Source organism: Ambystoma mexicanum, chromosome 12, assembly GCF_040938575.1.
Source record: "Ambystoma mexicanum isolate Mex_15411 chromosome 12, UKY_AmexF1_1, whole genome shotgun sequence".
NCBI classification, from domain to species: Eukaryota; Metazoa; Chordata; class Amphibia; order Caudata; family Ambystomatidae; genus Ambystoma; species Ambystoma mexicanum.
Window position 1 is genome coordinate 599,829,085 of NC_090936.1, and position 17,738 is coordinate 599,846,822.

The following is a 17,738-nucleotide window of genomic DNA, read 5'->3' on the forward strand; positions in this document are numbered from 1 at the left end:
ATATGGGGAGGGTAAGGGGATATAATGGGTAGGGTGGTGTGGGGAATAGGGACTAGATCATAGGTAATTGGGAGCTTGGGGGGACCCCCCAAATATATAAGAAAAATAATTCGATGAGTTTTTTCGACCAAAAATATTCAGCAAAAAAATGCGAAAAATGTATGTAAAACATACAACCGTTGTGGCCAACGCTGCCTTTCAGTAAGTGTTACTTTGAAGAAGTAAACTTGACGTGGACTCTTCCATGCAGTGCTCACTTCATGTACCACCTGATTGAAAGGCAGGAGGCAAAGTCAGCGCTTGCCACAATACAGGCCCTTTGGCAAGGGCAGCCTTTGCATTATCCTTTCAGTAAGATGCTACTTTTAAGAAGTAAACTCGTGTGGACCTTTCCATGCTGTGTTTACTTCATGAAAGGATTGAAAGGCAGAATGCAGAGATGGCGCTTGCCACAATACAGGCCCTTTGGCAAGGGCAGCCTTTGCATTATGCTTTTCAGCATGGAGCTACTTCCACGGATGAGAGGATGAACTGAAAGACGAAAGGAGGAAGAGACAGAATGAGGGACAGAATAAGAGGCAGAGACAGAAGAGGAGACAGACGTAGGAGAGCGAGGTTTAGACAAATTAGTAATGGGAGTTCGACAGAATGGAAGGAAGGGAGACAGCGCAGGAGTAAAGGAGGGAGACAGAGAAGGAGTGAAGGGAGTGAGACAGAACAGGGGGAGGGGAGAGACAGAATAGGGCGAGGGAGAGGGACACAAAGTGCCAGAATGGGAAAGGAAACCATACAGATTGAGTGTGAAAAACTGTGTGAAAGAGGAGGAGAGAGAGAGAGAGAGAGAGAGAGAGAGAGAGAGAGAGTGGAGAACGAACTTTAAGGGGGTAATAGAGGGCAGAAGATTGAAAGATGAGAGAATATGGAAATGAGAACCAAATATAGAACAGTCTGAACAGTACGAGAAGAGAGAACAGGAAAAGAGACAAGCAGAATAGGAGAGAAACAAAGAGACAAAAAACAAGGCGGAACTGTCGGAAGCGGCTGACTGTGGTTGATCAGTGCGGCTTGATGGTCTGACGTTAGTACGTTGCTAGGCTCCGACCTCTAACCTATGGAATTGCTAGTCAGGAACAGATCACAGGGCTTGGAGAGCAGAATTTTCAATGGTCCGGCCTGGGGTGCCTCGCTGTGGTCCTTTTAATCCTTCCAGTGTCAAGTTGTTTTACTGCTGAAAGCAGAGGCAAGTCAGAGCGGACGCAATTCCAGGTAAACTTGCGTGAGGAGGGCCGGGAGTCACAGTGGGGTCATGTGGGAGACCCTGTGAACCTGGCTCTACATTGAATTAACACCTGCACTGCAGTGTGCGAGCAGTGTGCGAACAATTTGGCAGGTCGGCGGGTCAAGGTGGAAGTGCGGCTGAAGTCTATTCTGAAAGTGTTTGAGCACGGTAAGGCGCACGTCTGTGATTTTTGGAGTGAAGCTGAAGATTCAACGATCTCCATCCTAGACCCGCCACTGGTGGTGTTATAAAAACTGGTAGATCGATGGACACTCCTGTCTCTCCCCCATCTAGTGACTTGCCGGACCGTATTGACTTGGAAGACCTGTCCCTGGAAACCTACTTCCACGAATTAGAGGTGCTTTTGACTGAGCCTTCGGTCGACAAGTCTGCAGTAACTTCAACGGGGCCTGGGATGACAAATGTTAACACACATGGCTTCCAAGTATTATGCTTGTTGAGCGGCCAAGAACATGTTGAGACTTACTTGCATCCTTCTGGGCCTAGAGTAGATTCTACAATCCTGCGGCATGGAATACTCCAATTCCTGGGGCTTTGTGTCATGTACATATTCCTTCCCATGTACCATCGACCCTTCACTCTCCCCTCCGACCACGGTTGGATTGAAAAATAAGAGTGACACACCTGTGCCCTTTCAACAGAGAAGAATTAATTACTTCTACCATGCGTTACTCACAAGCTCGGAAATTCTTGACTTGTCAATGAGCCGGCAAGAAAGCCAACCTTCATCTTTAAATACTAAAATGGTGAACTTGGTTAATGATGATTGAGTATGTTGGTGAAGTATCACTTTTGCAGTGGCATCATTCGCTTAAGGCTGCGATGTGACTAGTAACGTCAAGGTCCTGACTCCAATGTTGGAGCAGTCTTTATTACCAGAACGATCTCCTATCAAGGTGTCGGAGGTGGTTCCTATTTCTCTTTTGATGCAACACTCAGACCTGCTGTCCATGTTAGACCATCAAGTCAGCATTTCCATTCCCAACCAAATTCCCAATTCTTCTTTCAGAAACACACTGAAGGTGTTAGAAAGCCAAATTAAATTGACCACTCCAGAAGTTTCATTCCAGAATGCGGTGCTCAGTGGGTTAGTAGAATTGTACGACAATATTAAGCTTGAGCTGTGTACCCATACTGCCCAATTTAGTGAAATTAAGATTAATTTGGATGATATGAAAACAGCTGGCCAGGCAGGCACCAGCACAGACGTCCCTTTAGAAGTATCAGATACAACACGTAGGGCTAATGTAGCAGATCAACAACAACCAATCTCTGTGCCTCAGCCGTGATACCCTGCAAATATGGTGGCAGCTAAAGCTGTTAGAAAATCCAAAAATGGTAGAAAAGTGCAAGCCACCAAACAAAGTGCAAAAGAAGTTTCTACATCAAGTGCGCTTTTCAGCCTCAGCAATACAGGAGAAAAAGAGTCTGAATCTTATAGCGGATTATAAGCAGCGAACATTGTTAGATCATCTTGATTTAAAAGCAACAACATCAACTACGACTGCTTCGGAATACACTTCGTCTGGCTCAGAGAGGGCCATGTTGGTTTTCATGAGAAAGGTAGAGATGATGATCAGCATCAGGAAAGGCCAATTGGGCTGGAAATATCTATAAACAATGATGCTCTGCCCCACCTTGGAGAGCTCTGTAGTGATGCAATCTGTGAACTCAATTTCTATGGATGTAGCGGTATGTACAATCAGCACCTGTGGTTTTCAAACAGTTGGGTTTTTGTGACAAAGCGTCTCAAGCTGGGGGGTGTCTTGTCGCACCCTGCTCATTTAAGGAATGCTCACGATTAGGATCTGAAGGCTTAATTTCGCTGACTGAGCAGCCAGTCGCATATGAAGTAGGCCTCAATTTGGGGCCTAAACTTCAGGAAGGATCAAACGGAATATCTGGTGATAGTGATGTGGTCAGTAAAGGTTCTGTTGTGGATGGATTGTCGGGAGACTGCAGCGTCCATATCCTGCATTATAATCATCAGAGAATCAAGGTTCAACCACTGAATATTGTGGCATCAACAAGCATTGGGAATAGTGGCACACAGATCCCCTATAACGTGGTAACATCTTCTGGGAAGCCCTGAGGTTGTGACATTCTGGTTTATCGATTAAGAGGTGGTCTTCCGGCACAGACCTTGATTAACCCTGATTGGTCCAACAGCTTGATAAATCAAAATCGTTTTGCCTCTGAACATTTGGAGAATCAGCAGAGTTGGAACTGTTATTTGAACTGGAAACTACAGTTATCTTAAATCAATCTACTGCACTTGAACTTCTCATGAAATTCCTTCTATATGTTTAATTGGCTCTAAGGATATTGAGAGAGAGCTTTTTGTTTAATGCGGTCCGGACCTATATCGTACAACTAACAATTAACTAAAAAATCATAGCTAATTTGTTAATATCAAATACAAAGGCTTTAAGGCTGATATGTGGTACGATTTGACATTGTGTCCAGCTGGGGGATTAGGAAATAATTTACTTTCTAATTCCCGGGTCATTAAACCTTGGGAAGATGAATCTTTGAGGATCACTTGTCAAAGTCAGGCTGGTAGAGAACGTAAGATTCAAGCGCCCTCAACCACTATACAAAAGGCTGGGGAAGACCTGTGCGATTGGAGTTGGTTCCTGGCTATCTTAACCTCCAACATTAGGAAACTGGGGGAAAGAGGTACCAGCCTTTAGCCCGGTGCAGGATGAAAGTGTGAATACTGTGATCTGGAATACAAGGGGACATAATAGTTTCACGAATGTTGAGATGGGAAAGAGTTTTGTTGCTGCAAGCCATATCACTCTGTTGCAGGAAACTTGGCTAATTGAGGAGATCCATCTTGATGGGTTTACCACTGTGTAACAACATGCTACCTGGAGTAGCAGTGGGCGATCCTCAGGGGGCCTCTTGACTTTACTTAATAATATGGTGTTGAGATCAATCAAGGTTATTGTTAAAGATTACTTTGGCTTGGTGGTGGTAAAAATGCCTATGAAGAAGGTTGTCGCCACCTTGCTTGTGTTGAATGTGCATTGTAATGCTACTGTGCTTAGTCTAGACTCTTTTCTAGAACATATCAACTCAGTGTATGAAAGAATTATGATTGTTTATAAGGGAGCAAATGTAATACGTGCAGGGGATCTCAATGCTGATTGTAGGAATTACTGCAGCAACGCAGTTGTCGGGAACCATAATGCTTGCATTAATAAAATCAATGGGATGAAATGCTGTTTTAAGGTGTGTAACTTGAGAGTTGCAAACGTAATGGTTAAAGGCAACATTCCCGCACACCCAACTTGGGAAGGGCCCAATGGGTCTTCTCACCTAGACTTTTTAGTACTTATGCTCTGAGCTGAATGTCTTCAACAAGTTTACAAGTGATCATTATATGATCAGAGGCATGTTTAGAATTAAACTACAAACTAAATATCAATCTTTATTTGCCAACTTGATTGTTCGTGCCAATCACTCTCGTATTACAAGACAGCTGGGAAATAAGGCTATGTTTTTGAAGAGGGTACAGGACTCCTAGAAGGTTAACATCGCTGGAGGCGAAAGTGTTATTATTTTCCCCTATGACTTTTGCTTCTTTTCTCTTTAACTGTAGCTCTAACCAGCCCGACTCTATGGATTGACCTGGCCCACAATTGAGGCCTACATTTAATCATGAGGTACATTTTTAAAAAAAAGGAACTAAAGGCTAAGTTACGAGGTTAAGGATGTTAAATCTACCTTTACATGTTTATCAGTGTGAAGTTAATAAGGTTCAGGAGAGTTATAAATCCTGGCTATGATCGTGCAAGGTGGCAAGACAACACAGACACAGTTCAACATAACCTACAATCTAGTGCTGTCAATAAAGCAGCTTGGGTTTTACATATTTCTACAATGTATGGTCCCTCAAGCAAATCCCCTGAGGTTTTACGTCCAGAGTGTGACTGGGAGTTGGGAATAAGAGTTGAAGAGATAGAAATTCTGATTAGGAAATACTCAAATTACACTGCAAAAGGCCCTTGCATCATGTGCAATGCAATTTTCAAATTGAACCCAAAATTGTGGGCAGGGATTCTACTTATTTTGTTTCATAATATTACCCATTGTAAGGAATTGTCCCACTCATGGAATAAGGCGATAACTATTCCCATTTATAAAAGAGGGGATATAGGTGACCAGCCAATTATAGACCAATCACCATGCTTGACCCAGAGAGCAAGCTGTTTGCATCTTTACTTTTAGCAAAATTAGAGGAATTGACATCCTTAATTGGGCTCTTAAATTGCATGCAAACTGACTTTCGGAAAGGGATGGGTGCAACTGTTCATGGCTTTCTTGTGAAAGCAGAACTGAGTGGTAGTGGCTCTGTGCTGTATGTGGCAGCTATCGACTTTAGTCAAGCATTTTATACAGTAAAGCGCATGTGTCTGTGGAAGAATTTGAGGGATAGGGGTATCCGAGAATACTTGCTCACAATTTTAAAGACAATTCACATAAACATGTCTGTACAAGTGAGACTGAACAGTCGTGGGGCTTTGTCTGAGAGTGTTAAAACTCAGTGTGGATTATGGAAGGAATGTGTCTTGGTGTCAAGCCTTTTTAATCTTTGTTTGGTGGATTTGGGCCGTAGATTACAGGCTGTGGAGTTTACTCCCCCTATTATTGGCAACTATAGAGTCTGCTAGTTGTCGTATGCAGACGATGTGCATTTCATAGATCAGACTCAAATTGGGCTGTAAAGACTACTATTTCTTATGCCTGGGTAAATTAGCTGATCATCAAAAGCAAAAAAAACAGCATTATCAGATTTACTAATAAGATTCAAAAACCATATCTTTTTACCTGGAGAGAAGATAATATTGAGATCAGTCCAGCAACCAATTTTAAATATTTAGGTATGATGTTTAGGTGAAGAGAGCCTTGGTGAAACACTCAGCAGAAAAAAGGTCTACAACTAGGTGCACAATTAGAATGTCTTAAACATAGGTTCTGCCGCTACACAGTGATTCCCTTGATAGATTTCTATAAACTAAAGGTTGTTCCAACACTATTATATGGCCTAGAAGTTTTCTAGCCGTGTTGCGCCTGCTTTTAGCAGGTGTTAAAATGCAAGGCGCTAACCCACCTTGGTGCTAATTACGGCACTGTAATTTACGGTGCCGTAATTAGCGCCTTCCCCACTCCCATTATGCCCTATGGGGCAAAAATGGGAATGGGGAAGGGTAAATGGGGAATGGGGATTTACCGCCCCACTCACCTTGGAATGTGACAGTAAATCCGCCATCCACCATGGTGTAAACAGAGTTTACACCATGGTGATAAAGTAGGGAACTTACCGCCTTGGTTGTAATGAGGCCCAATATTTCATACTTTACACCCACTTTAGACATAACTACATCCAGTGGATAAAAAACAATGACCGTTAATTGACTTCCTAACCCACCATGCCACTATAAACTATGTAAATATGTATATTTCCAAATTATATATTACTGGCTCTACTGTAACTGTTCCAACAATGTACTCACTGTAACTACTGTACAGCACTGTCACTAAGCTGAGAATAATCTTGTCTGCTCTTGCGCCCTCTTACCCTCAGGTCTGGCGCGCAATATAAATGAATAAATACAAATACAAAATACCAATACTAACAATATTTCATGATGAAGATATAAATGCTAGGAAAATGTCAAATTGATTAAATAACATTTCCCTGGGCAATACATATCAGATTCATATAATTCATAAAAGTAGATAAAATTAGGTAAACCATGTTGCATCTCATTAGTCATATCTTAAACTCAAAACATACACAATATAATACATCACCCAAATTAACCAAGTGACCAATAACAAATGATTATAAATACAACACTATATAGAATCATCCTCTCAAACGTATCTTTCCTTCAGTAAAATGACACCACTCTAAAATAAGGTGTTCACGGTTTTTCAAAGATCTCGCCACCTTACAGAAGGCACACATCTGGTCACCAGGATTATCGCCACTTCTAATTGAAATAATTTTCCCCTTTTGTAGCAAGTTCAACCTAAAACAAAGGAATTGTTCCCGCCAATCGGGGTGTGGAAATGTAACTAAATATCCTGGCAGCATGCCTACAGGTTTATCACACCGGGATAAACTATCATACAGACTGTCTGATCTCATTTTATTGATGCTATCACAACAGTCCTGCCAAAATAAAAGAATGGTGACAAGGCGTGGAGCTGCAATCACTGTAGATACCTTTATTCCTAACAATATATTTTGGGCAAATACACAGAAGCGGCCCAATGGCATAGCCTGACTATTCTGGAATCTTTCAGCATTTAACCTTTCAAAAGACGAACCACTGGGAGGGGACATAAGAGTACCATATAATGAAATTACTTTCCACTCCCACCAGGTTCTCAGCGAGGTCAATCCCAACTCAAACCGCAACACGGCTAGAAAACATCTAGGCCATATACTAGTGTTGGAACAAACTTTAGTTTATAGAAATCTATCAAGGGAATCACTGTGTAGCGGCAGAACCTATGTTTAAGACATTCTAATTGTGCACCTAGTTGTAGACCTTTTTTCTGCTGAGCGTTTCACCAAGGCTCTCTTCATAGATTGTGACCTAAACATCATACCTAAATATTTAAAATTGGTTGCTGGACTGATCTCAATATTATCTTCTCTCCAGGTAAAAAGATATGGTTTTTGAATCTTATTAGTAAATCTGATAATGCTGTTTTTTTTTGCTTTTGATGATCAGCTCATTTACCCGGGCATAAGAAATAGTAGTCTTTACAGCCCAATTTGAGTCTGATCTATGAAATGCACATTGTCTGCATACGACAACTAGCAGACTCTATAGTTGCCAATAATAGGGGGAGTAAACTCCACAACCTTGTTTCTTGATAACCAACTTTGCCGTCAACCACAGTGGTTTTTCCAAAAACAGGTTGTTTGTTCTCCTGCTTTTCAAATATTTAATGCAGTCCAATCTGGCAAAAGGCAGATGTTTAAGCATGTTTAAGCACATTTTAATAAACTTCCTTTGAGGGCAGTGAGTTGGAAATGGGTTAATTCTGATGGATTGACAAAATGTGAGTGAGGCATGCCAGTAAGACAGAGATTCTCCTCATTGGCACACCTGCACCCTCCTTTCCTATCACTCCCTGGCCAGCCTCCCTTGTCCCTCTTCAAGCTTTAGAGGAAAGGTATTTAAATGTGAGTTTACACAGAACTAGTCACTTTATTAGTTAGGAGTCGCAAATAAGAGCTGCTTTGCTGCTTCTTTATGTGTCTATATTTTCTGTGTCCTTGGTATTGTGACGGGTTCTAAATAAAGGGGTGTACCTGCACTAAATCTCTGGTCCTTCAGGTAAAGTATATAAGATTCAAACAAGAGGGTGGACCAGTAGATAGGGATGACACTGATAACTCCAAAAAAATACAGTTTTTAATCAATAAACATATAACACATTATTGTATGTATTGATTTAAAATCATAAATTCAATCTACCAACATATATTTCATATATCCAGCTTCCATACTCAATCCCATACTATCTCATTCATACATTCTTCTATAAAACCAATTTGGCATTTTATACATTATGTATTGATCTACTAATACAGACGTTTCCAACAAAAATTATGACAATTGTTTATGGCCCAGTCCTTGTTTTCAGGCATCGTATTTAATCTGGTTTATTAATTTGCCAGATTGTTCACATAATCATCGTCGACACGTGTTTCGGTCCACGTATAACAGAGCTGACTGTATTTGATTTTTCAAGACCTTCTTCAGGACGTAGGGCAAAGTCTAACTGGTTTGCCCTTGTATTTGGAATAGTATAAGCCAATTTCAGATCTAAAAAACATACATAAAAACCATCAGTATCCAGTGTCATCCATATTGCTTGTGTATAAGTATTGTCACATGTGTATTATATAAATAGACACATCAACCTACTTACCCCCATGTATAAATTCAAGGGATAGCGAGTAGATAGTTGGAGTCAATCCTCCACCGCATCTCTGACTTTTTTGAGACCCTGTGGATCAAAGGAGACTATACTGGGTTCTCTGTAAACACCCTCTTGTTTGAATCTTGGTATTGTGACTACACACATTGAAGTGTTGTATTGTCATGAATTTTGCTATGAACATTTTAATCATGTTGTAATGATATTAAAATATGTAATTTTTTGAAAATCAAATCTTTGGCTAGAATGATTTCTGGCCCAGATAGGGCAGCAATAGTGAGTCTCTACCCCTAATAACAAAAATGTTGTCCACAAGCGCATGTTGTTTGTTAACTAAAGGCTGGTCACCTGTTTTGAGGGATCGCTTGTTGGCATTCATTCCCTCTGGCCTCTTATAGGTTTATGTTTGCCTCTTCCTGCTCCTACCTGTGAGGCTAAGAACCCTGGGGTCATCTTCAACCCCACACTCTCCTTTTCTCCTCACATCTCTGACGTCTCTAAGAAGTCAATCTACCAACTGCACCTCCTCAGAGGTATTCTTCCTTTCCTCTCCTTCCCCCAGAAGCTCACTGTCTCTGGAGCTCTGGTTATCTCTAGGCTGGACTACTGCAACAGCCTCTTTCTAAATCTGCCTGCTTCTACTCTCCGCCCTCTGCAACTCATCCAGAACAGTACTGTAAGACCTGTCCTCGGCCTCAAGCCCAGGGATCGTATCTCTCCAGCACTGAAATCTCTGCATTGGCTCCCAGTGGCTGCTGGGATTAAGTTCAAGACCCTCTGCATTGTCCACAAAGTTTTCTGGGGCCTGGGTCCTCAATACCTTCAACTCTGTCTTCGTAAATACCTACCTACTTGAGCTCTTCACTCCTCCACCTCCAACTCCCTCAGGGTCAGTCGCTTCTCCAAGCAACAAGTTGGTGGCTGGCAGATCTCTTTCTTCGGCTGGCGCCTCCCTCTGCAACAGCCTCCATGCCTTTCTGAAACTTCAGGAAAACCATCTCCAGTTCCAGAAGCACCTCAAGACCTTCCTCTTTGCTTCTGCCTTCTCTCTTCCTCTCCCCTGCAGATTTCCTGTCTGAAACTGCACTGCTCACCTGGCTACCCTCTGATTTCGGACCCAGGTCCCTGCCCACCCCGTTGCATACCTGCACCGTCTCCCGGCATCACTTGCACTTGGGTCTGTATCTGTAACCCTACAGTCCCCTACCTGCACTTTTGGACACCTGCTGTCTGCACTTAGCCATGCACCTGCCACCTGCTGGCCGCACTTCTTGTTATTGTTTTGATCCAATGTACAGCACTACCCCCCTCCCCTTTCCCCTGGCACTTTTCCCCGCCCCCTCCCCCGCACTTACGCGATTTCAATGTGACTTGGCCTAGTAAGATCGTTGTCTCTGTCCTCCCTTTGTTCCCCCTCCCTTGCCTCATCGCGCCTTGAAACACTTGTGTATAGCGTTATAAATGCCATATCATATCATACCATACCATAAGGTGCTGCTCTAGAGAATTTACTGCATTTTATTCTATTCTGTCTGGCCTACTCAGGGCTAAGAAATAAGACCTGGCTCCGCGTATTACCTGCGTTCGGTATATGTACCTGTACCAATGCTTTATCTATTAAGAGCAGAGACGCCCTATGTTGGTTGGGCTTTGAATTCTTGCTTAAGACAGGCCCTACAGGTGAGGAAGAGGGATTTGTCTTGCGTTAGCCAGCCAGGCACATGAGCAGTGCAAAATGTCTTGCTGCGGGATGTTGATGACATTGCCAATGTTCTTTTTCATAACCTAGATTCAAAGTATTATTAATTGGTGCTTTCTTTCATTGTTATGGAAGATGTAACGGGGCACGGTGCACCCGTGTTTACACCTCAATGTATTTATGCTGTTTTATACTTTTATGACATTCTTCATTATGACAAAATAAAGTTCTGTTGGTGATGACTGTTGCAGCACGAGATATACTGTCTGTGTGGCACTGCTTAAGGCCTCCATAAGAGATAGACAATCTGGGCCACTGGCTCTCAAGTTGGGAGAGGCAAGTCCAACCCTTATTTTAGGTAAAGACAACACCCACAAATAAATTCCGTGTAATGAGAATGGATATCATTGGAGTCAACTTTAACAATCAGAGCTTCAAACCGCACATCCCTTTCAGTGGCTTCAAGGAAGGGTTAAAAAATCCCTTTTACAGCTCCTATACTTTTATTTTAAAAAGAAACTGTTCCGGAATGGTTTCGTTTTAAAATAGAAGTCTAGGAAGAAGTTGAAACTTGCACTTTCAGTGCACTGCACTGAACGTTCCCTTAAACAGCAGGTGCAAGTATTTGGGGTGTCTAGAGTGTGTGGGAGGGGACGTGGTGATGGGGTTGGTGGGGAGTGGGTACAGACCGGCAGGGAACATAGTTCCACTACTTCTTTTCATACACTTCGACCACTGATTCAGATCCATGGCACCCGGGGATTCCTCTGGCATCCAGCGCGAACACAGCAAACCATGCAATCTGCCACCCGGGGATTCCTCTGGCATCCAGAGCGAACACAGCAAACCATGCAATCTGCCACCCGGGGATTCCTCTGGCATCCAGAGCGAACACAGCAAACCATGCAATCTGCCACCCGGGGATTCCTCTGGCATCCAGAGCGAACACAGCAAACCATGCAATCTGCCAACCCCACAGAAAACTGGACAAGATGTATTTGCATACACAAAGTCCCACGATATAAAAATAGCAAATAATTTAGCATTTACAAAGAGCCTGGTTTTTCCAGACAGTTTCAAACACTATGAATGCAACAAGTCGAGAAATATAAGATAACATACAACTATGATAAATGTAAGATAAAGTTACCATAAACATACGGTTTTTAAAAAAAACTTTTCAACAACACTTTATTGTTTTTCATATAAACATTAATAGCAAAAGTAACAATGCTTCACACACAGCAGAAAAAGTGAAATTTACAAAAGGACTACTAGAGCATCATAGATAATACAGCTCAAACAAGGAATCAACCTTAGTGAAGCATAACCAGCAAGATAACCACAACCACACAAGACATGACAAACAAACAAACAAACAAACAAAAAAACCCCAAAAAAAACCTTTTTCCATCTACCCATCAATCATATAGAGCCATAAAGTTTAAGATAATATTAAAATATAATCGATATGTGATAAATATATAGTGGTACAATGAAAATATGAAACACATATGATAAAGATACGGTAATCCTATGATCATTACATAATACAGAGAAGAGACATATGTTGCTGGAAAGTTGAATTCTGAACAGTATGGCAATGCCAGCCATATTGTGGCTCTCACCCATCTGAAGTTGAATTGAGGGCCTACTGACACTGGGAAACAGTTCAACATGTTAGTGAAAGCCATGGGTATCGCTGGGAACTCTCAGGGTGTGGCTACGAGGATTGTGGTCACACCTCAGGGAATTAAAGGTAAGGAGAAAGACCTCAGCGTTACCCACATACCATCAAGATGCACCAGAGAGAATTAGGCTATTAGGTGGTATCACATTATTCTTACCCAGCCATGTCTGTTTGCTTTGCATTCTGGGAATTGTTGTTTTCATTTGGCCGTTAAACATGCCAGAGTTCAAGTCGCATAAGGAAGAAAGACATAGGGCTACTCACTCTCAACATGCACACTTTGTGTGCTCCATATTGATTTGATAGTGGCACGCTTATCGGGTCAGATAGCAGAGCGAGTAGAGCTCTCGCTTTGACATCCGTGCAGAGCCTGCCGACCGGCCGGTAAGGCCAAACTCAGCCTTTCATCCTTCCGAGGTCGATAAATGAGCACCACACACCATGGGTACTAAGCAGCGGTCAGGTGCCTGAGGGTTTGTAGCGCTATATAAATACAAAAAAAAAAAAAAACTCTTCAAGGCAAATCTCGGGGTTTCAGTGACTGAGGCGATTTTCTCAGGGTAAAATGTATTTTTCTCAAATACATTAGAATATTATTGGATGCCTGCCTTTCGTTCACTTTTGGACCTCTGTAAACCTGCTGGATCTTTTTCATGGAAAGCAGGGATATGATGATTTTAACAAAATGCAATGTTTGGGGTTAGGACGTGTGATAATGAGGGTATCCTAATGTACAATGCTTGTACTTGCTCAGCCTAACCTGCACTGGTTATTTCCGTACAATGGATAGATTGACGGGCAAATCACCAGGCAAGGCCAATCCAGAGCTTGGCACTGGGCATTGGGCATATTCTGAAGGGGAACAGCAGATGCGCTGTCATCTATTAGCTGAACAATAAGGCAGCATGAACAGAGCACAGGCTGAAAGTCACTTCAGGGCAATGGTTTCATGACCCTCATTCACACTTTGTTAGGCTGGGCTCCGTGTAGAAACCTGAGCCAGTCTGGACGGAGGCTACTATTTCTTACACAGACCTTTCGAGCAGCAGCAAGAAAGGTTTCAAGGGAAAGGGGAGGAGTGGAGTCAGCACCTGCATGTTTGCTTGGCCTTGTTTGGCTCTCTTTTCACATCTGAGCTCGGGTCCACTCAGAGCCAGGCTCAACCCTGCACTGGCCTGTTCACCTCTACTCCTGACTCTCTTGCTTCCTTTCTCTCCAGCTCTCCTTCACTTCCATCTCTCTCTCTCTTTACCCATTTCTTCTCTGTCTCTTCCTGCCCATATCACTCTCTCTTGACTTATTCTCTTATTTTCTCTCTACCGTGTCTTCTCGTCTTCATTCCTCTCTCCCACTCGCTTTCTCTCTTTGTTTAGTCTCTCTCTCTCTCTCTCCCGCTCACTCACACTCTCACTTCCTCTTTCTTCCTACCTCACTTTCTCCCTCACTCTTCTCTCTCCCTTTCTCCATGTCTCGATATCTTCATTGTGTCAACATAACACAATACAATACGGCTTTATTTGGCGTCACTGGTAGAGGTGGAGGTATTTGCAATGCTTGCAGAGTAACACACATGCTATACATTCACTATAATGGCCTGTGTGCTTTGTCCATGTATCCCTCTGTTTGTTGTTTTTATCTCATGCTCTTTTTATCTCTGTCTCGCTCTCTCACACTCCTCGTTTTTTCGTTTTCCTCTTCCTTACTGTCTCCATCTGCTTGTGCCACTCTCTTTCACGCACTCACACTTCCCCTCTTTCCTTCTCTTGCTCTCTTTCTTTCTATTTCACTACTTTTTCACCCGTTCGCTTCCTCACCTTCTCTTTCAGTTTCCGTCTCATTTTCGCTCTTTCTCACTGTCGATATCTCTCTTTGCCCCTTCTCTCCCTTTACTCTCCCTCACCAGCATGTTCTCTTTCTTCCAGTCTCTCTCTCGTTCTCTATCTCTCTGTTTGGTCTTTCCCTAATGCTCTTTCTCCCTTTTTGTACTCCCTTTCTGCTACTCTTTCTTTTTCCATGCCCCTCTCTTTCACTATATCCTGGCTCTTCCTTTCCTCTCAATGTCTCTCTTCTTCTATGCCTCACTCGCTCTCTCTTTGTCTCTCCGCCTGTCTGCCCCCCCCTCTCTGCTTCTCTGACTCTCTCCTGTCTTCTTCTGACTTTTTGCATGCACACTCTTTCGCACCCACCCGCCATCTCTCCTTTCTTTTGTCTATTTCTCTCTCTGTCTCGCTGGCCTCCGCCACCTTCCTTTCTCTTTGTCCATACCCCATGCCTAGTTCTCCCACTCACACACCCACTGCGTATGCGCCCATTTTGTTAATCATCAGCCCCTCGCTCCAGTAATGAGGTGAACATGTTGACCAACAGTCTCACTTATCTCCTTGTTTTTGTGTTTTGTGCCCGCAGGTGGTGCAGATTATGATCGGCCTGGCACACCTTGGCTTGGGATGCCTACTGATGTGCCTTTCATTCAAGGCTTTCCTGGTCTCGCGATACGCCTACGGTGGACTGCCGTTCCTGGGCTCCGCCTTTGTGAGTAGAATGCTCATCACATGGGGTGGCGGTGCCTAGGCTCATGGCCATGCAAGTCCTGCATCCAAATATAAATATACAATTGAGTGTCAGGGCAGGATGTAAAGATATACTGCCTCGTTACGAGTTTGGCGGTAATTTGGTGATAAATCTGCTGAATTACCACTAAAACTATTTACTGTTACCGCCACTCAGTCCCATGGGTTTACCACAGTATTACAAGTGGAGGTAGGACAATGCCATTTTCCTCAGAAAGAAGAGAAAAAATGGCGGGAAGAGGGAGAGAAGACATAGCACAGCAGGAGAGCAGGTAGAAGGTGTTAGAACCGGAAATAAAACACATTATGGAAGGGGGTAAGAGGAAGAAGTGGAGGGAGAACAAAAACAACATGAGGGAGACAAGGAGAAGACTGATGAAGAGTGATAGCGAGCCAGTGATAGACAGAGAGTTGAAGAGAGGCAAGAGAGGAGGTACAACAAAAAGGAGACAGAATGAGAGGAACACTGAAGAGAAAAACAGGATACAAAGGAAAGACCAGGAGAAAGTGGAGAGACAAATGAGAAGGAAAGAAGGGGAGACAAATGTACATGCGTAACAAGGGGAACTAAAAGGCATACTTCGAGATCATGAGAAAGACCTCAGGGCAGGAGAGAAGGGGAAGAAAGAAGAGAAAGAGTGAAGGAGGGAGACATAACAGGTGCAACAGAAGGAAGGGGACGAAGAAAGGTTGACAGAGTAAACAATGGAATGACTGGGGAAGGAAGGAGGGAAAGGCAAAGGGCAGTAATAGACTAAGAGGTAGTGACAATGAATTACAAATAAAATTCCAGGATAATGGTGTGAGGGTGTCTACACTACACTGCAATCACATTCATAGTGACTCGTTTTGTAATGCACTCTGGTTCAGACGGTCCTATTCTAACCCCCACTCCACAGTTCCATAATGGGAAAACAGCTTCTGACACAACCCTCCCGCCACATAAGCAACCCCCTCACTCTTCTTCATTTGGAACGTGTCAAAACCTGATTTACTCTCCCAGGAGCATGAGCAGGTATAAGAGCATGAGTTGTTGGCAAGCTAACTGCTCTCAGCTACCCTTATGATGTTTTTGGTGAGTTGTGCCACCACTTCACCCAGGACTTTTCCCGCAACCTCAATCACCAGGAGGTTTGGCATAAACAAGTTTGAAGACCACTGGTCTAATGCCTATACAAGAACCAAAACTTTGCCACAGCTTGTTTTACCAGGATGTCAGTGCAAGGAACAGATGCAAGGACACACATACTGCTTATAAATCAAGTGATCCAAGGCACACTTGATTAAAACAGTTGTTTACATCAGGAGCTGGTTATGATGGGTTAGAGCTGAAATTGGGCCTTTACCTTTCAAAGAGATCCTAGGCAGTATGCTCTGGCTAGGGAGGGGCAGGTAGTAGTTAGGATTAGCCTTAGGGAGCAAAATGGACATGGCCATCAATGGGTGGGTAAATAATCAAACAATGCCAACAGGCTTAATGTCCCCTCTCACATCTCACCCCTCTCCTACCTTCACTTCCCATGACAATAGTTTTGGCTTATAGAAAGCGCTTTCAGTGCCACCTAATAGCAAAACTAAACTCAGTATGGTTTATACATTTTTGTAGATGCTTGACCATATATGTATATATACTTGAGCAGATGCATCAATTTATAATAGTCCACTTATGTTTTTGAGCATTCATGTGTGTAGGACTATGTCTTGATTTTTGTTTTGAGTTTGCAAACACGTGCTATTTTTAAGTAATGTTTTGCTCTTTGTCGAACAGTTCACTGCTTCTGGAGCAATGTCAATTGTTGCTGAGATTAAGGGGACAGAACGGCTGGTGAGTCCATCTCTGCTATCTCTTTTCTCTGTCCTTCCTGACCCCCGCTTATCTATCCTGAGTCTCCCTCTCACTGTCTAATCTGATGAGTAAGGATATCATTGGAGTCAACTCCAACAATCACAGCTTCAAACACCACATACCTTTCAGTGGCTTCAAGGCAGGCTTCTTCAGATCCATGCCACCCGGGGATTCCTCTGGCATCCAGAAAGAACACAGCAAACCATGCAATCTGCCACCCGGGGATTCCTCTGGCATCCAGAGCGAACACAGCAAACCATGCAATCTGCCACCCGGGGATTCCTCTGGCATCCAGAAAGAACACAGCAAACCATGCAATCTGCCACCCGGGGATTCCTCTGGCATCCAGAAAGAACACAGCAAACCATGCAATCTGCCACCCGGGGATTCCTCTGGCATCCAGAAAGAACACAGCAAACCATGCAATCTGCCACCCGGGGATTCCTCTGGCACCCAGAAAGAACACAGCAAACCATGCAATCTGCCACCCGGGGATTCCTCTGGCATCCAGAGCGAACACAGCAAACCATGCAATCTGCCAACCTTCAGAAAACTGGACAAGATGTGTTTGCGTAGCCAAAGTCCCACTATCTAAAAATAGTACATACGTTTGCATTTACAAAGAGCCTGGCTTTTCTAGAGGGTTTCTAACACTATGT

At 43.2% G+C, this 17,738-nt stretch overlaps 1 protein-coding gene across 1 annotated transcript in view; it reads left to right on the forward strand.

The window, feature by feature from the left end:
- Nucleotides 1-17,738, forward strand: part of LOC138513870 (membrane-spanning 4-domains subfamily A member 15-like) — a 100,979-nt gene that overhangs the window by 44,571 nt on the left and 38,670 nt on the right. The window contains exons 2-3 of the mRNA XM_069628990.1: nt 15,070-15,195; nt 17,002-17,058. Of these exons, the coding sequence (XP_069485091.1) occupies nt 15,070-15,195; nt 17,002-17,058 (183 nt within the window). The remainder of the gene's footprint in view (nt 1-15,069; nt 15,196-17,001; nt 17,059-17,738) is intronic.